The 24,990-nt window shown below is 41.5% G+C and overlaps 1 protein-coding gene across 1 annotated transcript; it reads left to right on the top strand.

Moving 5' to 3' along the window:
- The first annotated feature begins 797 nt into the window (after positions 1 to 797).
- LOC103629544 (vesicle-associated protein 3-1) lies at positions 798 to 4,642 on the top strand. The gene is made up of 8 exons (XM_020539802.3): positions 798 to 1,010; positions 1,297 to 1,367; positions 1,474 to 1,555; positions 1,642 to 1,757; positions 1,859 to 1,981; positions 2,358 to 2,817; positions 3,353 to 3,435; positions 4,116 to 4,642. Exons 1-6 carry the CDS (start codon positions 953 to 955, stop codon positions 2,526 to 2,528), a joined length of 621 nt encoding a protein of 206 aa, XP_020395391.1. The 5' UTR covers positions 798 to 952; the 3' UTR covers positions 2,529 to 2,817; positions 3,353 to 3,435; positions 4,116 to 4,642.
- Positions 4,643 to 24,990: the final 20,348 nt, after the last annotated feature.

Here is a 24,990-nt window from a genome sequence, read left to right as displayed (position 1 = left end):
ATGCCGTAAAAATAATTCAATTCTCTATTAGTGGATCGTTACTCACAGATGGGTTGTGAGAACCATTTAATCCTAACACGGCATGAAGCCACACATAGCATAGTGCTCCCTTATAGTACTACTCCGCTAGGTAAAGGTGAACAAGTGACCAAGTGAGCTATAAAAAAAGTTGTGTTGCGCTTTAACTCGTACCTTTCTAGACCTTTTGGCAAAAAAAATTAAAATGTAATAATGGTTCTTATATGCCGTTGCAACGCACATCCATTGTACTAGTGATTTTAAAGTAAAAAATAATCTCTACTACACCATATGACTCCACCGAGGGCGTCCACACGGCATCATCGTGCCCCCGCTCCCCGCTAGTCCGCCACCATCGCGTCCGAGACCCGCCACAGAATTTCATCCCCTTCCCCAGTCCCTGCGTCGTGCCTCCCATCAATGCCGCACCTCCACCGTGCCCCGCCCGCATCTGCCCGTGTCGCCAGAGCCCCCTCCCCACCCCTCGTGGTGCTCGCCGCGACAGGCGCCCCCGCGCAGACATCGTGAGCGCGTCGCCCAACAAAGCCCCGCTGCCCTCACCCGCCCCGAACCCTAAAACTCCTCAACCGCCAACGCCGTCGTGCTCTACTTCCTTCGAGACGGCCTGCCTCGGCACCCCCGCCCCTCCTCCCCGGATCCGGTGCCCCTGCTTGTCGTGCGGTCTCCACCCCCGACAGGCACCGAACATTGCTCCACCCAGCCCCCGCCCCAACCCTAAAACTCCTCCCAGCCGCCGCCTACCGTGCTCTCAATGGTCACCAACGCCTCACACACACACGGAGAGAGAGAGAGAGAGAGAGAGAGAGAGAGAGAAGGGGAGGGTAGGCATCGAAATTCCGAATCCCCACCTCGTCGCTCCCACCACCACCGCGGATTGCGTCCCGTTCGATTGCGCAGGAGTTTTTGTTCCAGGATGAGCACCGAGTCAGGGGAGCTGCTCGGGATCGACCCCGTCGAGCTCCGGTTCCCATGTATGCGTATTTTATTTTTGCTATTTATTTTTTCCTTCCTCGTGGATTCTATTGATTTCCTTGAAAATTTCTCAGTAGTCGCCATAGCGAACACAGCTTCGCTAGCTATTCGGGGAAATTTTATTGCGCTCTGTCGAACGCCCATTCGATAATCTTCTACTGGCTGTTTCTCGGGTTCATCATCTTTTTATCCTTTCTAGGGTTTCATTTCGACATGTGTTCTCAGTCGTCCCGTCCTGTATTGTTCATTCGTTTCCTGATTTCCTCTCCTCTCTGAATCATGCAGTCGAGTTAAATAAGCAGATCTCCTGCACGCTGCAACTCACGAACAAGACAGACAAGCAGGTCGCGTTCAAGGTAAAACGAATCCTTTCCTGCGCATTCCTAGGCAGGAGAAGCCACGCGAAACAAAATGGTGCCGTACCCGTAGTGGACTGAGCTTGTGCGACGCCGCCGACTGTAGGTCAAGACAACGAGCCCCAAAAAGTACTGTGTTCGGCCAAACAATAGCATGGTGGTGCCCCGGTCCAAAGCTGACATTGTTGGTAATTTAGTGGCTCGCATGATTGTCATGGCATAGCTGCCCTTTATTTCCACATCTTATACCCACCGTGAATCGTTGGATTTTCAGTCACAATGCAAGCGCAATGGGACGCGCCACCATACATGCATTGCAAGGACAAATTCCTTGTGCAGAGCGCCATCATGGCCAAGGAGATCATGTCGAAGGAAGTCACTGGAGACATGGTAATAAGTCACATTTTAGTGTATTGGTAGTTTTCTTTATCATTTTATAGGGGGTTGCTCCTTCTGTTCACTAAAAAAAATCTTAATGATGGGTTATGTAGTTTACCAAAGATTCAGGCAATATAGTGGATGAAGTGAAGTTGAAGGTAGTTTATACAGCGCCATCGTCCTCTCAAAGCGAGGGATTTGAGGATGGTAATCTCGGCAGTTTGAGTTATCAAGAGGTAAGAATTTGAGTTTAGTATTGATTGTTATATAAGGAGTAGATTTAAAAAAACCTACAAGTATTTACACTTAGGTTGCAAAAACTTCAACTTTTGGGGCATATTGCAGAAACCTAACTTGCAGTTTTTCTGCAATAAGATGTCAAAATAACTATAGGTTTTTAAAATAGGCACCAAAAGTTGCAGTTTTCAACCAATGTCAAAATCTTTTTTAGGTGTTTGAATTTACTCTTATATAATTACAGCATGTATTTTATGATCTGTGCCAACGAACAGTTGGGCTACTGCCTGACTATAACATTTTGGCATTTTGCACTGATAAGTGATTCTCTCCAATATCCACCTTCTAAAAGTGAAAGTGGTTCTTTCTTTGCAAGAAACAAAAGAACCCAAAGAATCAGAAAAAATAATCTCTGAGGTGAACCTCTTTTATATAAACATTGTCAAGCTGTACCTACTAAAGATCCTAGGTGTAGTACTTTTGCACTTGAAATACTCATACCTCAAAAGTGACCAAATTTGTAGCGTCAGCAATCCATTTGCTTAAATATTGCAAAGAAGTAGAAGGAATTAATCATTGCTCTAAATGTATCACTTGAGCTCATTTCGGTATCTGTTTGCCATTGGATGAAAACTTTTGAAGATTCAGAAATTACAGATAGCCTATCTTAGATAGTTTATCTAATTGCATTCTACTTGAAGCAATCAATACTTGAAGCAATCAATTTTGCCAAACCTGGAATTGGCAAAATGGTGCTACCTGGTGACTGAATGTATTACTATGGCGCATCACAGTGTATGTCTGCAATTGCTCTCATATGGTTATATTGCTCCAGGTAAATTTTTATCCTTATTACAGTTCGTGTTTTTAGAATTATTGATACCATGTTTCACAATTGTCTTTTTAAGTCTTGTTCTCTATAGATTAATTTTGAATACAATTGATGCTTGTGCCTCAGGTAGTGAATCACTATATCTCGGATTGATCTGAAGTGGTCACTCTTTTATGAGTCAATATATCTCTAGGGGCACGATCCTCTCTCTTTTTTTGTTTCTGCCAGTTTAAAAAGAATGTAATTACCTGTAGCTATAATCCATGTCTAGGAGTACAAATCTGCCAGTTTAAAAAAGAGAGAGGTAATTCAGTTTCGAAAATAACAGTAGCAAGTTTATTTTAAACAGTAGCAAGATCACTTTAATTATGTTTGTTTTAATAGTTCAGAATGGTAATGATCTGTTGTTACTTATCCTCTAAACCTTCCTTGCGCCACTTTGTAAATAACAACAAATTAGTACTACAAACATCTTTATCATTTGGTTTTGCTGCAAAGCAATCATTATGAAGTTTCTAAAATGTGCTTCCATCCACAGGTTTGATATTGAAACGGGACTCTTGACTCGTTATTTGAAAAGTGCTCAGAGAAGGCCAATTGCATTAGGCTCATTCTTCCCAGGTGTGCATTTGTTTCTGTGACCTGTGTGCTGTTAATCTTGAAACCTCAAATACACTCATGCTGTAGACTACTATTATACATTTGTTTGCACATAGCCTTACTCCAAACATGTGGTCATTTTGGTGCTTCATTATTTCTACCCCATACCGCCAGTTTAAGGTTCCTCCCAAATGTTTTTAAGGGAACCAGTCTCTAGAATAAATAGCGCGTTTCTGGGTGGCCAATAAAAAGCACAAGTTATGTAATACAATCTCCATTCTTCCATGTTGTTTGGTATAATTAACAAGTCTCCTCAGCTGTGTTATGGTCGATATGGAAATACATATAAGGAGCTTTTGTCAATGATTGTAGATTTGGAAGTGCTATTTTGTTTATTTTCTACACAACTTTATTTGGTGGTCTATAGCTTTATATGGCTACATTAGGCAATTGTTTTGAAATAGATGAATGGGGCCCAATAGAGTTCTCCATCAGGGCAAAACATTTTGGCCAGTAAGGGAAACCACCATATGCCTACAGTGTTGTAAGGATGTACACACTTGTCTATGATTCATGCTTACCATTTAGAAATACATATGTTTTTAGAAGGAAGCATCCAATTTCATATGTCTGTTTTGGATATATTCTTGCTGCATGATATGCAAGTTTGATGCATGCTTTTCTCTGTGTTTTTGTTTCAGCATATCTGACACACCTCTTCCAAGGGCAGCTCGATGGAACTGATTGAATGCAAGATGTATTGTTCGTAGCATGCATCAACACAACTAGAATTTCACTATATCTTGTATAAGTAGGTTCTAATTTTTTGGCCGTTCGCATAACAATTTTTGAAAAAAACATGACATAATTCTATCAGAACATTTACGGTGTTCTTTTATTGTTGAATAAAACACTAAATGCTAAGGCATGCATTAATCCATACGTCTTGTGAAATGCTACGGTCTAGGAAAAAAGTGTGTCTAAAAAATACAACAATCTTTTTTCTCTAGAACTGATATGTGACATTTGTGTATTTTTTTGAATCTTAGAAGAACTTCCAGGTTAATATGGACGAACTGAACCATCTCCTCGTATCTAAGAACTTGCAAGTTGCAGGTTAATAGGATGCCTGATGTAAGCTTTGTTGGGTTCATGTTGAATGTATTTTTTTGAAATGATATTGTTTTTGGTGACTGTAAAAATTATGTGAGCATGTTAGTTGATTCTCTGCCTGGCGTGAGTTTGCGGAATGGCTGCCTATGTTTGCATAATGTTTGCTTGGATAACAACTTGTTTGGATCCATTAGCCCTAGATGCTCCTCTATGTCACTGGAAGTGAGTAATTATGTCGCCATCACAATACACGGGTATTATATCACGATGCACGAGCTTTTTTTTATCTCGTGGCAACGCACGAGCACGTACCTAGAGCTCTGCCAGGGCTCTATGTCCGTTAGAGGCTCGCAATTTGTGTTCCGTGGCATCGCACGGGCACCCACCTAGTCATATATATATATATATATATATATATATATATATATATATATATATATATATATATATATATATATTAGTATCATGCTCTTATATTTGATGGTACAGTGCAACGCTATACAATATGAGAGGGCGCAGTGTCAAGCAAGTGTGATAGACTCTTTTATAAAAAAATAAAATAGACCCTCCCGTAAAAAAATTAGAGTTAAAGTGTACATATGACCTAGCACCATATATTAAATTGAAGATATTGTACTTTATCTTAGCCAAAATGCTAAGAAAGATATGAGTTGAAGAAGAGACATACTCCTTTTTTTATAGCTAGCACGGTCTCGTCCTCCTTCATATAGCAAGGTAGTACTATCCATGAGTGTTGTGTTACATGTGGCTTCATGTCGTGTGAGGCTTTAGTGTTTTATCACGGCCTATCTAGGAGGTAACGTCCCACGTCACTTGATGGCGCACAACGCCAGTAGAACCACTATAAGAGTAGAGAGTTTGGGATACATGTTAGATTAAAAAGAAGTATAAGCATTTTTTGTAAAAGAAATAATGGTGGAATTCAGAAAACCTGATGCATTGTAGTATATATATTATAGAACAGAGCTCGGGATCATTTCGATCTGTGAGGCTTTTCTAGTACCAGACATCCTCTGCTATACACCTAGGGACTAGGGGCAACAACTGCTGTTGGGAGCCTTCGTCTTCCGAAGGTCCTCAAAAACATGATTTAACAATATTTCTGGAGTTGTAATACATGAACAGGTATCTTCGGATTCGAATCAGAACCACAGTGGGAGAAGCACAAAGAATACGAAGGTTGATGCAGTGCCGAAGCTACGCGCAAGGGAGCTTCGGCATGACAGCAGAAAAGGAAACCGACTTAAAAGGGAAAAGGCTATTTAGACCTCGATGGATCACTATAGAGTCATTAGTACATGTAAAGGGCATGGGTGTAATTTTACATGGACTGCGTCCCGTGCCTATAAATAGATGAACAGTGCTCCCGTACTGTTTGGGCGGACTTGGCATTGGCTTTTGCGTCACACTCGTACCTTTACCTTCTTTCAAGTTGAAGGTACATTTGTAATTTGATATCATTTCTATTTTTCCATGATAATGAAATAGAAATGAGCAGATAAGTGTTGGGGACTTGTTCTCAAATGCTTCGCCTTGGCGGAAAGTAATAATTCCAGCGTAATGTGCCAGCGATTACAAGATTGCGTGAACAGTACAGGGGTATTGTTCATCTATTTATAGGCACAGGGCGCAGCCTGTGTAAAATTACATTTATGCCCTTTACAATCGATTACAATAATGACACAAAACATCATGGGTCTTTAAGTCATTTCATCTTTAAGTCGGTTCACCCCTTCGTCTTAAGATCTGTCATTGTGCCGAAGCTTTATAGGTGATAGCTTCGGCGCTGCTCCTGATAGGATCTGCCGAAGGTGTTCTCTTTCTTTAGGATCTTCGGCTACGAAGCATACCCCCAATAGTAGCCCCTTCGCGGTGCTAGATTGTTTTTCGTAACGAGCTTGATGAAAGTCGCCTAGAGGGGGGTGAATAGGGCGAAACTGAAATTCTCAAAGTTAATCACAACTACAAGCTGGGTTAGCGTTAGAAATATAATCGAGTCCGCGAGAGAGGGTGGAAAATAAATCGCAAGCAAATAAGAGGTGTGACACGCGGATTTGTTTTACCGAGGTTCGGTTCTTGCAAACCTACTCCCCGTTGAGGTGGTCACAAAGACCGGGTCTCTTTCAACCCTTTCCCTCTCTCAAACGGTCCCTCGGACCGAGTGAGCTTTTCTTCTCAATCACTTGGAACACAAAGTTCCCACAAGGACCACCACAAGATTGGTGTCTCTTGCCTCAATTACAAGTGAGTTTGATCGCAATGAAGAATCAAAGAAAGAAGAAAGCAATCCAAGCGCAAGAGCTCGAAAGAACACAAGCAAATCTCTCTCTCTAATCACTAGGGCGTTGTGTGGAGTTTGGAGAGGATTTGATCACTTGGGTGTATCTAGAATTGAATGCTAGAGCTCTTGTAAGTAGTTGAAGTGTGAAAATTTGGATGACTTGAATGTGGGGTGGTTGGGGGTATTTATAGCCCCAACCACCAAACTAGCCGTTTGGTGGTGGCTGACTGTCGTATGGTGCACCGGACAGTCCGGTGCACACCAGACATGTCCGGTGCGCCAGCCACGTCACCAGGCCGTTGGGATTCGACCGTTGGAGCTTCTAACTTCTGGGCCCGCCTGGCTGTCCGGTGTACACCGGACAAGTACTGTAGATTGTCCGGTGCACCGTCTCGTGCGTGCCTGACTTCTGCGCGCTTCAGGCGCGCATTAAATGCGCCTGCAGGTGACCGTTGGCGCAAAGTAGCCGTTGCTCCGCTGGCTCACCGGACAGTCCGGTGTACACCGGACAATCCGGTGAATTATAGCAGAGCGAATTCCCGAGACTGGCGAGTTCTAGAGCCGCTCTTCCTTGGGGCACCGGACACTGTCCGGTGTACACTGGACAGTCCAGTGAATTATAGAAGAGCGCCTCTGGATTTTCCCGAAGGTGAGGAGTTCAGCGTGAAGTCCCCTGGTGCACCAGACACTGTCCGGTGGCACACCGGACAGTCCGGTGCACCAGACCAGAGGTGCCTTCGGTTATCTCTTGCTCTCTTTGTTGAATCCCATACTTGGTATTTTTATTGGCTAAGTGTGAACCTTTAGCACCTGTATAACTTATATACTAGAGCAAAACTAGTTAGTCCAATTATTTGTGTTGGGCAATTCACCCACCAAAATCATTTAGGAAATAGGTGTAAGCCTAATTCCCTTTCAATCTCCCCCTTTTTGGTGATTGATGCCAACACAATCCAAAACAAATATAGAAGTGCATAATTGAACTAGTTTGCATAATGTAAGTGCAAAGGTTGCTTGGAATTGAGCCAATATAAATACTTGTAAGATATGCATGGATTGTTTCTTCAATTTTTGATATTTTGGACCATGCTTGCACCACATGTTTTGTTTTTGCAAATTCTTTTGTAAATCCTTTTCAAAGTCCTTTTTGCAAATAGTCAAAGGTAGATGAACAAGATTTCGAGAGGCATTTTCAAGATTTGAAATTACCCCCCTGTTTCAAATGCTTTTCCTTTGACTTAAACAAAACTCCCCCTAAATGAAATCCTCCTCTTAGTGTTCAAGAGGGTTTTGAGATATCAATTTTGAAATACTACTTTCTCCCCCTTTTGAACACAATAGGGTACCAATTTGAAATTTATCAATTGAGAATCATACCAATTGAAAAACTCCTTTTTTTAAATTAGGTGGTGGTGCGGTCCTTTTGCTTTGGGCTAATACTCTCTCCCCCTTTGGCATGAATCGCCAAAAACGGAGTCATTAGAGCCCTTAGAAATACTCTCTCCCTCTTTGGTTATAAATAAATGAGTGAAGATTATACCAAAGAACGGAGTCCTTATCTCCCCAAATATGGAGAGTTGCTCGGAGTGATGGCGAAGGATGAGTTACGGAGTGGAAGCCTTTGTCTTCGCCGAAGACTCCAATTCCCTTTCAATACACCTATGACTTGGTTTGAAATAGACTTGAAAACACATTAGTCATAGCACATGAAAGAGACATGATCAAAAGTATGTAAAGGAGCTATGTGTGCAAATCAACAAAAGAAGTTCCTAGAATCAAGAATATTTAGCTCATGCCTAAGTTTGTTAAAAGTTTGTTCATCAAGAGGCTTGGTAAAGATATCGGCTAATTGATCTTTAGTATTAATGTATGAGATCTCGATATCTCCCTTTTGTTGGTGATCCCTTAAAAAGTGATACCGAATGGCTATGTGTTTAGTGTGGCTATGCTCAACGGGATTATCCGCCATGCGGATTGCACTCTCATTATCACATAGAAGGGGAACTTTGGTTAATTTGTAACCGTAGTCCCTAAGGGTTTGCCTCATCCAAAGTAATTGCGCGCAACAATGGCCTGCGGCAATATACTCGGCTTCGACGGTAGAAAGAGCTACGGAATTTTGCTTCTTTGAAGCCCAAGACACCAAGGATCTTCCCAAGAACTGGCAAGTCCCCGATGTGCTCTTTCTATTGATTTTACACCCCGCCCAATCGGCATCCGAATAACCAATTAAATCAAAAGTGGATCCCCTAGGATACCAAAGCCCAAACTTAGGAGTATAAACTAAATATCTCAAGATTCGTTTTACGGCCGTAAGGTGAGCTTCCTTAGGGTCGGCTTGGAATCTTGCACACATGCACACGGAAAGCATAATATCCGGTCGAGATGCACATAAGTAGAGTAAAGAGCCTATCATCGACCAGTATACCTTTTGATCGACGGATTTACCTCCTTCGTCGAGGTCGAGATGCCCATTGGTTCCCATGGGTGTCTTGATGGGTTTGACATCCTTCATTCCAAACTTGCTTAGAATATCTTGAGTATACTTCTGTGATACCCGGTTTGCAAAGAAGAGAAGTTGGGGGTTGTTCTTTTTGTTTTTTTCCTCATCCGGTTGTTGTTTTGGGGATTTGGGATTTTGTGGAAAACATTCACAACTAGGGCAGTAGAATTTATTTGGTTTGGCGCTTGCGTTGCGGTCGGGAGCTGTTGCGTGGGTTAGTTGGGCCGCAATTGGAGTTTCGGCCCATTAACCCTCCCAAACCCTAGCCGCCTCCCTCCTAACCCCCTCCCCCCATGTGCAGCCGCCCCCCCCCACTTCTCTTCCCCCTTGGCCGCCGCCCCCCTGCCCATCTCCTCCTCTCTCAATTCTTGCAGCCACCAAACCCTAGCCCCCCCTCTCAATCCCCTCCTCCCAAGGTGCCAATCCTTGCCGCTCGGATCATCGTCGTCGTGGTGCGAGTCTTCAATCGTTTTGGTGGAGGGAAGAAGGGAGGAAGGAAAGGGGGAGAATCCAAGGTGATTTTTGTGTTCATCACTTGTTCATTTGCGCTGCAATTTAATTGATTAGAGGTTACGTTTGCGATTGGGGTAGAGGGGGCTGTCCAGAATTTTAGGTGGTGGGTGAACAGCAGTAGTCTAGCAGTTTCTGTGTTTTTTTCGTGAGGAATTAAGGAAAATCAGTTTGGGGATCATGTAGAACTTTACCTTACCTTTCCAACGAGTATTTATGTGCTCAATTTGGAGTTATAAATTGAAAGTTACCACCGTTTGAATCCGGGTATGTGGCTGTCCAAAAAAACAGATTTTTCAGGGGGATGAACAGCAGCAGTATTAGCAGTTTCTAGGAATTTTTCGTGGGTAATTAGTGTTAATCAGTATGAGAATCATGTAGGGCTTTATTTTATCTTTCCAACAAGTACTTATGCGCTCGATTCGGAGTTATAATTCAGGAGATATCGTTGTTTGAATCCGGTTATGTTGCTGTCCAAAAAAACAGATTTTTCAGGTGGGTGAACAGCAGTGGTATTAGCAGTTTCTGGGAATTTTTCGTGGGTAATTAGTGTTAATCAGTATGAGAATCATGTAGGGCTTTATGTTATCTTTCCAACAAGTACTTATGCGCTCGATTCGGAGTTATAATTCAGGAGATATCGTTGTTTGAATCCGGTTATGTTGCTGTCCAAAAAAAACAGATTTTTCAGGTGGGTGAACAGCAGTGGTATTAGCAGTTTCTGGGAATTTTTCGTGGGTAATTAGTGTTAACCAGTATGGTAATCATGTAGGGATTTGTCTTATCTTTCCAATGAGTACTTATGCGCTTGATTTGGAATTATATTTTAAAAGATATCGCTGTTTGAATCTGGGTATGTCGCTGTCCAAAAGACAAAGAAAAACAGATTACAGGGTTCATCTTGTGGACTGTTTTAGGCTAATTAGATATTGGAATTTAATTATAAATTGTATACAAAACTTGTGGGGAATTTTATGTAGATGCCTCTGGAGTTTTTGTTTGTTACCACTGCTGTCATACTTTTAAAGTTATGAAATTATTAAGCAGCGCCGCTGCAGTTTGGTGGGTGTAGGGAGAGATGTAACCCGCGGCGGGGTTTGAGTTTGTGCGTAGGTGCGGCATCGCTTATGAGCCTGATTATGTGAAATTGGTGTACTAAGTTGGGTGTCAAAAACAGGTGGTGGACTTCCGGATCGTACTTAGGGATTTGCCCGAACTTCCGGTAAAGGCAAGTAAATACAGTGGTGGTTGCTACCGTTTGGTTTGCATCCTATTCCCTGTCATTGAGTATGCATAAGTTTTAATTATGTTAATCATTGAATTCTATGATGAAGTTTATTTGTTTGGAAGTATTGATTCTCAATTGTCTAATATTGTGGATGATCATAATTTGGTAATGATATATATGGTTGATTCCCATCTGGATGAAGTTGAAGTGTCTTTTTGAATCATGTTATATGAAGTGTTGTAGGCATGACATGCACATCGCATCATCCATCTTGCATTTTGAAGTTATGTCGTGATCTTATGGTCCGACCTTACCGGTACATTTTTAGCATCGTACGTTGCCCGAGGAGGGGTACGATGCGGCTTCATATCCTTAGAGGTATGAAGGCAGAAGTCATCCTTGCATTTGCAGACATTTGCACTCATGAGGAATATATGAAGTGTGACATTACTATGTTACTATTGTGGTTTCTACCTGCGAGGTGTGGTAACTAGGTGCGTTGTACGTTGTATACGTGCTGCACCTTCGTAATAAAAAGGTTGTGGAATTAAGTGGTGGTAAAACAATGTTCTTATGTGGTTAAACTGTTTGATATTATTTTACTTGCTGAGATGTGTCATCTCACTCTTGCATTACTCAATGCAGGTACTTGATACATGTTGGGAATGAGGGGAGTAGCAGCACGTCCACTTTCACTCTCACAATAACGCTGCCCAGGCGCAGCCATGATTTAATTAGAAACTTATTGTCAAATGAAGTTTGTTTATTTTTTTATATGGTCGTGCGCACTGGTTAATTCAGTTCAGGTCGTATGTTTATCTTTCCTTGCTAGCCGAGTAATAATACTTAGTATGTTTTAGTCATGATATATGTTTATACTCTGTTGCTCCCTCTTTTATGCAATCTTGCAAAGGGGATGCTGCCGAAATTTTATATATGGACGTCGGAAGTGTAGTACAGTAGCATACCGGGTTGTTTGTGGAACCTGGAGTGTTACAGTTGGTATCAAAGGATAGGCTTTAGATTCTACGCAATTTGAAGATAAATTTGACACACTTGCACATATAGGAAGGGTATGGGTTCATATATCTTTCATATTAGTATTTTATTGTATAGATGACTAGAATTTCCTTACTCCAAACCCCTTTATGGTTTGATGAGGTATGTCGTTAACGACGTAATGCTTGATATGAAATGTTACTTCTATTTAATATTGGTTTCTTGATGTGGTTGTTATTGAAATTATTATGCGAGTGAAGCTACTAATGTACTTGTTTTATATACATATCGTCATGATGTTTTTTGGGATGCAATGTTTACTAATCTCTGAGCTATTACCATCATATATTTCTATATGCTTGACTGTGGATGTTTTTTTCCCAAAAGGATTCTTGGGTTCTAGTACTTGTAGGACCGATTGTTTATTGAGCTTGTGTATAGAGGATCTAATCCGACTTGGTGTAGTGTGAAAACACTATACAATGAAGTTTTATGGTGTTGTTGAGTTGGATTGACTGTTGGGTTACAACCCAACTTATCAATGTAATATTTCCAGGGGTGCAGTGCTTTACACCTCACCTTTTTTTTGGCTAGTGTGGCTACTTGCCAACTTGATCTTAGAGTACAATAGGTTTGTCTCCATAGAGCAAAGGCAATGTTGTACTGTCTATGAAATCTTGAGACTAGAAGAACTCAAGTGAATTTGCAAGATAACGTGGGTAGATAAGTCCAACCATGTTTACATGATAGGTTTTCTTATTGTGTGCAACCTTATCTTTAATAATAAATAGGGTGATTTCAAGTGGATTTTATGTCTATATTATAGTTGGAGAGGCATGCATGTTTTCCTGCTATGGTTTGTTTCTATAGCCAAAAAGGTTATGCATAATTTCTATTTGTTGGAGGCTAGTCATGCGGACGATATGGACAACCCGTTTTATATTATTTTTAATCGCCGATGATACATGGTAGTTTTTTTTATGTGATCAGTTCTCTATGCATGCTCGTGGAATTATTATTTGGACCGCTTTATCTTAAACAAAGTCAATGTTTAACTGGAAATTGCTTATGTTTGTTAGTCATCTATCTCTATAATGATGTGGTTGTTACATTAGATGGAGATTTTTATTATATGAATGATGGTTTGATAGATCATGTATGTCTACTACCTTGAATTCATCCTATGACATCACTAGGTACAAATTGTTCAAGTGCAATAATAGGAGGTATTGTTGTATGTGAGGTTAATCAAAGTAGTTGGGTTAGGCGGATTATCTTATTGAAGTCCAATTACTCCTGTTGAGCATAGTATCGTGTTATTATTTTAGTATTGAAAGTAATATTTATGAAGCTTTTGCATGAGTCTGTGTCAAGAAGTACATTAGTTTTTTCTTGTTGTTATCCCTCCATTGCTTTATGAGTATTGCAAATTTTATCTCTTTTGAGAGGGGGAAAAGATGTTATATGACATGAGCACCATTTGCTTCACGTCAACAGAATAGTTTTGGAGATTTCTAGTAGTTGGATTCTAGTGTAATAACAACCATGTTTTATAGAGCTGGAGACGGGTATGTCAGGTGTTTCATACATTGTCGGTACATGGATGTTTGACCTTAGTGACATTAACAAACGAGGTTGTTGAATTCATTGATTGTTGTGCTTAGTGTTCTAACCTATTTGGTAGAGTGTTATTTAAAGACTTTGTGGAGTTGCATCCCAGTTTGGTAGTGGAAAATCTTAGTGTTGATGGCACCTGCCAATGACTTGGGTTTCATTTTATATTGTTTTTTTATTGTTGATAATGTGTTGTTTGGTTTCGGGAGGCATTTTAAATTAGTTGGAGGCTGAATCAGGCTTCACTTATCTAGAATGTTTTGTAGTATGTTTCTGCATCTTTCCATAGGATGCTTAATCACCATGTTTGGTCTAAACATTTGAGAGATATGGGTTTCTTAAAACATCTTTGTTGGTGTCTCTAGCAGAGTGAGTCTTTAATTTTGTACGGAAGAGTAGACATTGAAGACGGTATAATTTGGTCTTTGTGGATTATGAAAGTTTTAGTAATTTCATGATCTTTTCAAAGAGTATGGGTTTCTAATTCTCATTGCATATAATTGGAGTTAGGTTGCTCTGAAGTTGTTGCACTGTTGTGTCTAAACTTTAGGCGTCGTTATAATCACCAATGAATCGACCGCGTTTTGATAGTTGCAGAGCACAAATTTGCGAATTCTCTTTAAGCAAAACTTGTATGTATTTTCAGTACCTTTTTAATGGGTATTTACTTGTAACTGTCTGTTAAATAGATTTGGAGAGGTGGTTTCCCGGATATAAGTCGAATCTCTAATGTGCAGTATCTCAGGCTGAGTTTAGCTGTAGGTCATGCAGAGTTGTGGGCTATAAGGATAAATTTGGGTGCAACTTTATTGCAAAAGTCGTGGACAATTTTCAAAACTTTTCCAACGCGTGTTCGTTGTAGTTTAAGTTGAGTATAGCAGGAGTTACAGGTTTTTGAATTTTAGTTGTCCATTGTTTTAATCTTATCAGTTTTGAAACAAAAGAGTTGCATTGTTTTATCGGTTTGGAAACCAATTCCGAGACACTCATTATAATAAAAGTTCTAGGGAATGTTATAACCTTTTCAGTGAGTTTATATATGCAAAATTTTGTTAGCTGCAGGGAGTTATGATATCATGTATAGAATGTGCTTGGATGAATATGTGGGCAGACATAACATGCTTAAATTGATTCTTGTTTGCATGATGTGAGATTAGGCTTAAAGGATTTAAAAAGTTATCATATTGCTTCTATACTTATATTTGTTCTAGGTGTCTCGTAATGAAGAACCTAAAGTTATTAGTCTTTCAATGAACGCTTAATCTTAGAAGAGTAATGAACCTGTTAAAATCTATTGCTTGCTATTGGGACTGCATGACCAGTTTTAGTTATGCAGCTAGTTCAGTGAAGTAAACCATCTTTTCTGTAGAGATGTTATATATAAAAGTTGTAGCCAACTTATTTATCTTACTTGTGTAAAAATTTCATGACCATAGGTCTAGTAGTTTGGGAGTTATGATTTTCTCAAGTCCAGTCTTGAAATCTATGCAGATTCTATACAGATTTCGAAGCTGACCTTGTTTGCCCAATTTAAACTTCGAATAACTTATTATAAATTATAAATAAGTTGTAGTACTTTTCTTAATCGTTACAACAAATTTTGGATTTTTTTTGGAGATCTATAAGTTAAGTTACAGCTGTTTTAAGTGTGATCTCTGAATCTGTCCAAATTTGGACAGCAGAGCCTTTCTCGTGTCTTTTGACCTTAATATGCATTGAATTAACTTGATATGTTTATAAATGAATTATAGACAATTCTACTAGCTTTCTAAAAAGTCTGGGAGCACCTGATTTGGATGATTGAGACCCCAATTATGGATTTTTGAATTGAGTAGTTGAATTATGTCCAAGTCTGGACAGAATTTACGTTTAGCACTGTTTGACCTTTCTAAGTGCCAAATCTTGTTGTGATGATAATACCAAGGGTATAGTGGACTTTATAAGTTTTCCATAAAGTCCTAGTTTACTAATTTTCGATGCATATTTTTGTGAGTTAGGAGCAAAACAATTAACCGCTGTGCTGCTATCTAGAAATATGCAAGCATTAAGTTGCTCTCTTGAAGTTGCTCTTGTGTGGCTAAGTTTGGTTTAGCCTATAGGAACATTATATGCCTTGCATTCATATATACATTCCTTGAAGTACTTGCATATGTCAATGATTGATTTGGTGTCAGGAAAGCTTGATCCGAGGTATATAGGACCGTCTGCTATCTTGGCCGAGTTGGCAGCTGGGCTTAGCACATGTAATTGTCGGAATCTGTGATCAGAGTACACCAAGTATTCCATGTCTTTTTGTTGAGGAAGTATTTGCGGAATCCAGACCATCAAATCGAGCTAGAGCCGATTCCTGTGTAGCAAGAGCAGACTCTAGAGTGTCGTCTGCTGCGTATCTTAGAATCCTAGGAGCTTGAGGAGCTGATACGGCAGAAGTACTCGAACTTTTCTTTATGTGTGAGTTTTGTTGATTCATTAACCTTTCTTTTGTTGTTCCGATAGAAGCGTCAGAATTCGAGGTCGAATTCTTTTTAAGAGGGGTAGAGTGTGATACCCGGTTTGCAAAGAAGAGAAGTTGGGGGTTGTTCTTTTTGTTTTTTTCCTCATCCGGTTGTTGTTTTGGGGATTTGGGATTTTGTGGAAAACATTCACAACTAGGGCAGTAGAATTTATTTGGTTTGGCGCTTGCGTTGCGGTCGGGAGCTGTTGCGTGGATTAGTTGGGCCGCAATTGGAGTTTCGGCCCATTAACCCTCCCAAACCCTAGCCGCCTCCCTCCTAACCCCCTCCCCCCATGTGCAGCTGCCCCCCCACTTCTCTTCCCCCTTGGCCGCCGCCCCCCTGCCCATCTCCTCCTCTCTCAATTCTTGCAGCCACCAAACCCTAGCCCCCCCTCTCAATCCCCTCCTCCCAAGGTGCCAATCCTTGCCGCTCGGATCATCGTCGTCGTGGTGCGAGTCTTCAATCGTTTTGGTGGAGGGAAGAAGGGAGGAAGGAAAGGGGGAGAATCCAAGGTGATTTTTGTGTTCATCACTTGTTCATTTGCGCTGCAATTTAATTGATTAGAGGTTACGTTTGCGATTGGGGTAGAGGGGGCTGTCCAGAATTTTAGGTGGTGGGTGAACAGCAGTAGTCTAGCAGTTTCTGTGTTTTTTTCGTGAGGAATTAAGGAAAATCAGTTTGGGGATCATGTAGAACTTTACCTTACCTTTCCAACGAGTATTTATGCGCTCAATTTGGAGTTATAAATTGAAAGTTACCACCGTTTGAATCCGGGTATGTGGCTGTCCAAAAAAACAGATTTTTCAGGGGGATGAACAGCAGCAGTATTAGCAGTTTCTAGGAATTTTTCGTGGGTAATTAGTGTTAATCAGTATGAGAATCATGTAGGGCTTTATTTTATCTTTCCAACAAGTACTTATGCGCTCGATTCGGAGTTATAATTCAGGAGATATCGTTGTTTGAATCCGGTTATGTTGCTGTCCAAAAAAACAGATTTTTCAGGTGGGTGAACAGCAGTGGTATTAGCAGTTTCTGGGAATTTTTCGTGGGTAATTAGTGTTAATCAGTATGAGAATCATGTAGGGCTTTATGTTATCTTTCCAACAAGTACTTATGCGCTCGATTCGGAGTTATAATTCAGGAGATATCGTTGTTTGAATCCGGTTATGTTGCTGTCCAAAAAAAACAGATTTTTCAGGTGGGTGAACAGCAGTGGTATTAGCAGTTTCTAGGAATTTTTCGTGGGTAATTAGTGTTAACCAGTATGGTAATCATGTAGGGATTTGTCTTATCTTTCCAATGAGTACTTATGCGCTTGATTTGGAATTATATTTTAAAAGATATCGCTGTTTGAATCTGGGTATGTCGCTGTCCAAAAGACAAAGAAAAACAGATTACAGGGTTCATCTTGTGGACTGTTTTAGGCTAATTAGATATTGGAATTTAATTATAAATTGTATACAAAACTTGTGGGGAATTTTATGTAGATGCCTCTGGAGTTTTTGTTTGTTACCACTGCTGTCATACTTTTAAAGTTATGAAATTATTAAGCAGCGCCGCTGCAGTTTGGTGGGTGTAGGGAGAGATGTAACCCGCGGCGGGGTTTGAGTTTGTGCGTAGGTGCGGCATCGCTTATGAGCCTGATTATGTGAAATTGGTGTACTAAGTTGGGTGTCAAAAACAGGTGGTGGACTTCCGGATCGTACTTAGGGATTTGCCCGAACTTCCGGTAAAGGCAAGTAAATACAGTGGTGGTTGCTACCGTTTGGTTTGCATCCTATTCCCTGTCATTGAGTATGCATAAGTTTTAATTATGTTAATCATTGAATTCTATGATGAAGTTTATTTGTTTGGAAGTATTGATTCTCAATTGTCTAATATTGTGGATGATCATAATTTGGTAATGATATATGTGGTTGATTCCCATCTGGATGAAGTTGAAGTGTCTTTTTGAATCATGTTATATGAAGTGTTGTAGGCATGACATGCACATCGCATCATCCATCTTGCATTTTGAAGTTATGTCGTGATCTTATGGTCCGACCGTACCGGTACATTTTTAGCATCGTACGTTGCCCGAGGAGGGGTACGATGCGGCTTCATATCCTTAGAGGTATGAAGGCAGAAGTCATCCTTGCATTTGCAGACATTTGCACTCATGAGGAATATATGAAGTGTGACATTACTATGTTACTATTGTGGTTTCTACCTGCGAGGTGTGGTAACTAGGTGCGTTGTACGTTGTATACGTGCTGCACCTTCGTAATAAAAAGGTTGTGGAATTAAGTGGTGGTAAAACAATGTTCTTATGTGGTTAAACTGTTTGATATTATTTTACTTGCTGAGATGTGTCATCTCACTCTTGCATTACTCAATGCAGGTACTTGATACATGTTGGGAATGAGGGGAGTAGCAGCACGTCCACTTTCACTCTCACAATAACGCTGCCCAGGCGCAGCCATGATTTAATTAGAAACTTATTGTCAAATGAAGTTTGTTTATTTTTTTATATGGTCGTGCGCACTGGTTAATTCAGTTCAGGTCGTATGTTTATCTTTCCTTGCTAGCCGAGTAATAATACTTAGTATGTTTTAGTCATGATATATGTTTATACTCTGTTGCTCCCTCTTTTATGCAATCTTGCAAAGGGGATGCTGCCGAAATTTTATATATGGACGTCGGAAGTGTAGTACAGTAGCATACCGGGTTGTTTGTGGAACCTGGAGTGTTACAACTTCGTTTGACTTAGGAAGGTGCCCTCTTGGAGTTGCTTTACTTGAAATCCTAAGAAATACTTCAACTCCCCCATCATAGACATCTCGAATTTTTGTGTCATGATCCTACTAAATTCTTCACATGTAGACTCGTTAGTAGACCCAAATATAATATCATCAACATAAATTTGGCATACAAACAAGTCATTTTCAAGAGTTTTAGTGAATAAAGTAGGATCGGCTTTTCCGACTTTGAATCCATTAGTGATAAGGAAATCCCTAAGGCATTCATACCATGCTCGTGGGGCTTGCTTAAGCCCATAAAGCACCTTAGAGAGTTTATACACATGGTTAGGGTACTCACTATCTTCAAAGCCGGGAGGTTGCTCAACATAGACCTCTTCCTTGATTGGTCCATTGAGGAAGGTACTTTTCACGTCCATTTGGTAAAGCTTGAAGCCATGGTAAGTAGCATAGGCTAATAATATTCAAATTGACTCAAGCCTAGCTACGGGTGCATAGGTTTCACCGAAATCCAAACCTTCGACTTGGGAATATCCCTTGGCCACAAGTCGAGCTTTGTTCCTTGTCACCACACCATGCTCATCTTGCTTGTTGCGGAAGACCCATTTGGTTCCTACAACATTTTGATTAGGACGTGGAACTAAATGCCATACCTCATTCCTAGTGAAGTTGTTGAGCTCCTCTTGCATTGCCACCACCCAATCCGAATCTTGAAGTGCTTCCTCTATCCTGTGTGGCTCAATAGAGGAAACAAACGAGTAATGTTCACAAAAATGTGCAACACGAGATCTAGTTGTTACCCCCTTATGAATGTCGCCGAGGATGGTGTCGACGGGGTGATCTCGTTGGATTGCTTGGTGGACTCTTGGGTGTGGCGGCCTTTGTTCTTCATCCTCCTTGTCTTGATCATTTGCATCTCCCCCTTGATCATTGCGGTCATCTTGAGGTGGCTCATTTGCTTGATCTTCTACTTCATCAACTTGAGCTTCACCCTCATTTTGAGTTGGTGGAGATGCTTGAGTGGAGGATGATGGTTGATCTTGTGCATTTTGAGACTCTTCGGATTCCTTCGGACATACATCCCCAATGGACATGTTCCTTAGCGCGATGCATGGAGCCTCTTCAATACCTATCTCATCAAGATCAACTTGCTCTACTTGAGAGCCATTAGTCTCATCAAACACAACGTCACAAGAAACTTCAACTTGTCCAGAGGACTTGTTAAAGACTCTATATGCCCTTGTGTTTGAATCATATCCTAGTAAAAAGCCTTCTACAGTCTTAGAAGCAAATTTAGATTTTCTACCTCTTTTAATAAGTATAGCATTTGCTACCAAAGACTCTAAAATATGAAATGTTGGGCTTTTTACCGGTTAGGAGTTCATAAGATGTCTTCTTGGGGATTCGGTGTAGATATAACCGGTTGATGGCGTAGCAGGCGGTGTTGACCGCCTCGGCCCAAAACCGATCCGAAGTCTTGTACTCATCAAGCATGGTTCTTGCCATGTCCAATAGAGTTCTATTCTTCCTCTCCACTACACCATTTTGTTGTGGGGTGTAGGGAGAAGAGAACTCATGCTTGATGCCCTCCTCCTCAAGGAAGCCTTCGATTTGTGAGTTCTTTAACTCCGTCCCATTGTCGCTTCTAATTTTCTTGATCCTCAAGCCGAACTCATTTTGAGCCTGTCTCAAGAATCCCTTTAAGGTCTCTTGGGTGTGAGATTTTTCCTGCAAAAAGAACACCCAAGTGAAGCGAGAATAATCATCCACAATAACTAGACAGTACTTACTCCCGCCGATGCTTATGTAAGCGATCAGGCCGAATAGGTCCATGTGTAGGAGCTCCAGTGGCCTGTCGGTCGTCATGATGTTCTTGTGTGGATGATGGGCACCAACTTGCTTTCCTGCTTGGCGTGCGCTACAAACCCTGTCTTTCTCAAAATGAACATTGGTTAATCCTAAAATGTGCTCTCCCTTTAGAAGCTTATGAAGATTCTTCATCCCAACATGTGCTAGTCGGCGATGCCAGAGCCAGCCCATGTTAGTCTTAGCAATTAAGCAAGTGTTGAGTTCAGCTCTATCAAAATTCACTAAATATAACTGACCCTCTAACACTCCCTTAAATGCTATTGAATCATCACTTCTTCTAAAGACAGTGATACCTACATCAGTGAATAGACAATTGTAGCCCATTTTGCATAATTGAGATACAGAAAGCAAATTGTAATCTAAAGAATCTACAAGAAAAACATTGGAAATAGAATGGTCAGGGGATATAGCAATTTTACCCAATCCTTTGACCAAACCTTGATTTCCATCCCCGAATGTAATAGCTCGTTGGGGATCTTGGTTTTTCTCGTAGGAGGAGAACATCTTCTTCTCCCCTGTCATGTGGTTTGTGCACCCGCTGTCGATTACCCAGCTTGAGCCCCCGGATGCATAAACCTACAAAACATGTTTAGTTCTTGACTTTAGGTACCCAAATGGTTTTGGGTCCTTTGGCATTAGAAACAAGAACTTTGGGTACCCAAACACAAGTCTTTGACCCCTTGTGCTTGCCCCCAACATATTTGGCAACTACTTTGCCGGATTTGTTAGTTAAAACATAAGATGCATCAAAAGTTTTAAATGAAAAGTTATGTTCATTTGATGCACTAGGAGTTTTCTTCTTAGGCAACTTAGCACGGGTTGGTTGCCTAGAGCTAGATGTCTCACCCTTATACATGAAAGCATGGTTAGGGCCAGAGTGAGACTTCCTAGAATGAATTCTCCTAATTTTGTTCTCAGGGTAGCCGGCAGGGTACAAAATGTAACCTTCGTTATCCTGAGGCATGGGAGCCTTGCCCTTAACAAAATTAGATAACTTCTTAGGAGGGGCATTGATTTTGACATTGCCTCCCTGTTGGAAGCCAATGCCATCCTTAATGCCAGGGCGTCTCCCTCTATAGAGCATGCTTCTAGCAAATTTAATTTTTTCATTTTCTAAGTCATGCTCGGCAATCTTAGCATCTAGTTTTGCTATATGATCATTTTGTTGTTTAATTAAAGCCATGTGATCATGAATAACATTAACATCAACATCTCTACATCTAGTACAAATAGAAGTGTGCTCAACGGTAGATGTAGAGGGTTTGCAAGATTTTAATTCTACAACCTTAGCATGCAATATATCATTTTTAGTTCTAAGGTCGGAAATAGTAGCATCGCAAACATCTAATTCTTTAGCCTTAGCAAGCAATTTTTCATTTTCAATCCTAAGGCTAGCAAGATACATGTTTAATTCTTCAATCTTAGCAAGCAAATCATCATTATCATTTCTAAGATTGGGAATTGAAACATTACAAGCAATAGAATCAACCTTAGCTAACAAATTAAAATTCTCATTTCTAAGGTTGTCTATAGTCTCATGGCAAGTGCTTAGCTCACTAGATAATTTTTCACATTTTCAACTTCTAAAGCATAATCACTTTTAACCTTAACATGCTTTTTGTTTTCCTTAATTAGGAAGTCCTCTTGGGTGTCCAAGAGGTCATCCTTCTCATGGATGGCACTAATTAATTCATTTAACTTTTCTTTTTGTTGTATGTTTAGGTTGGCAAAAAGAGTGCGTAAGTTATCTTCCTCATCACTAGCATTTTCATCACTAGAAGACTCATATCTTCTTTTTGCCATCCTTTGCCATGAGGCACTTGTGGTCGACGTTGGGGAAGAGAAGGCCCTTGGTGACGGCGATGTTGGCGGCATCCTCGTCATCGGAGGAGTCGCTAGAGCTTTCATCGGAGTCCCACTCCCGACAAACATGGGCATCACCGCCCTTCTTCTTGTAGTACCTCTTCTTCTCCTTTCTTCTCCCCTTCTTGTCATCGCCCCTGTCACTGTCACTAGAAATAGGACATTTTGCAATAAAATGACCGGGCTTACCACATTTGTAACACACTTTCTTGGAGCGGGGTTTGTAGTCCTTCCCCCTCCTTTCTTTGAGGATTTGGCGGAAGCTCTTGATGACGAGCGCCATTTCCTCATTGTCGAGCTTGGAGGCGTCGATTGGTTGTCTACTTGGTGTAGACTCCTTCTTCTTCTCCTCCGTCGCCTTGAATGCAACCGGTTGAGCTTCGGACGTGGAGGGGCCGTCAAGCTCATTGATCTTCCATGAGCCCTTGATCATAAATTCAAAGCTCACAAAATTCCCGATTACTTCCTCGGGAGTCATTAGTGTATATCTTGGATTGCCACGAATTAATTGTACTTGAGTAGGGTTAAGGAAAATAAGTGATCTTAAAATAACCTTAACCACTTCATGGTCATCCCATTTCTTGCTCCTGAGGTTGCGCACTTGATTCACCAAGGTCTTGAGCCGGTTGTACATATCTTGTGGCTCCTCCCCTTGGCGAAGACGGAAGCGACCGAGTTCCCCCTCGATCGTTTCCCGCTTGGTGATCTTGGTGAGTTCATCACCCTCGTGCGCCGTCTTGAGCACGTCCCAAACTTCCTTGGCGCTTTTTAGTCCTTGCACCTTGTTGTACTCCTCCCTACTTAGAGAGGCAAGGAGTATGGTTGTGGCTTGGGAGTTGAAGTGCTCGATTTGGGCCACCTCGTCCTCATCATAGTCCTCATCCCCTATGGATGGTACCTGTGCTCCAAACTCAACAACATTCCATATACTTTTGTGGAGTGAGGTTAGATGAAATTTCATTAAATCACTCCATCTAGCATAATCTTCACCGTCAAAGGTTGGCGGTTTGCCTAATGGAACGGAAAGTAATGGAGTGTGTCTAGAAGTACGAGGATAGTGTAAGGGGATCTTACTAAACTTCTTGCGCTCATGGCGCTTAGAAGTTATGGAGGGCGCGTCGGAGCCGGAGGTAGAAGGTGATGAAGTGTCGGTCTCGTAGTAGACCACCTTCCTCATCTTCTTTATTTTGTTGCCACTCCGATGCGATTTGTGAGAAGAAGTCTTCTTCTCCTTCTTCTTCTCCTTCTTCTTTTCCTTGTTGCGGGACTCTCCCGATAGAGCTTTCTCGTTGCTTGTAGTGGGCTTGTCGCCGGTCTCCATCTCCTTCTTGGCGAGTTCTCCCGACATCACTTCGAGCGGTTAGGCTCTAATGAAGAACCGGGCTCTGATACCAATTGAAAGTCGCCTAGAGGGGGGGGGTGAATAGGGCGAAACTGAAATTCTCAAAGTTAATCACAACTACAAGCTGGGTTAGCGTTAGAAATATAATCGAGTCCGCGAGAGAGGGTGGAAAATAAATCGCAAGCAAATAAGAGGTGTGACACGCGGATTTGTTTTACCGAGGTTCGGTTCTTGCAAACCTACTCCCCGTTGAGGTGGTCACAAAGACCGTGTCTCTTTCAACCCTTTCCCTCTCTCAAACGGTCCCTCGGACCGAGTGAGCTTTTCTTCTCAATCACTTGGAACACAAAGTTCCCACAAGGACCACCACAAGATTGGTGTCTCTTGCCTCAATTACAAGTGAGTTTGATCGCAATGAAGAATCAAAGAAAGAAGAAAGCAATCCAAGCGCAAGAGCTCGAAAGAACACAAGCAAATCTCTCTCTCTAATCACTAGGGCGTTGTGTGGAGTTTGGAGAGGATTTGATCACTTGGGTGTGTCTAGAATTGAATGCTAGAGCTCTTGTAAGTAGTTGAAGTGTGAAAACTTGGATGACTTGAATGTGGGGTGGTTGGGGGTATTTATAGCCCCAACCACTAAACTAGCCGTTTGGTGGTGGCTGACTGTCGTATAGTGCACCGGACAGTCCGGTGCACACCGGACATGTCCGGTGCGCCAGCCACGTCACCAGGCCCTTGGGATTCGACCGTTGGAGCTTCTGACTTCTGGGCCCGCCTAGCTGTCCGGTGTACACCGGACAAGTACTGTAGATTGTCCGGTGCACCGTCTCGCGCGTGCCTGACTTCTGCGCGCTTCAGGCGCACATTAAATGCGCCTGTAGGTGACCGTTGACGCGAAGTAGCCGTTGCTCCGCTGGCTCACCGGACAGTCCGGTGTACACCGGACAGTCCGATGAATTATAGCGGAGCTAATTCCCGAGACTGGCGAGTTCTAGAGCCG

Source organism: Zea mays, chromosome 6 (assembly GCF_902167145.1).
Source record: "Zea mays cultivar B73 chromosome 6, Zm-B73-REFERENCE-NAM-5.0, whole genome shotgun sequence".
NCBI classification, from domain to species: Eukaryota; Viridiplantae; Streptophyta; class Magnoliopsida; order Poales; family Poaceae; genus Zea; species Zea mays.
This window is presented reverse-complemented; position numbering and strand designations above follow the sequence as displayed.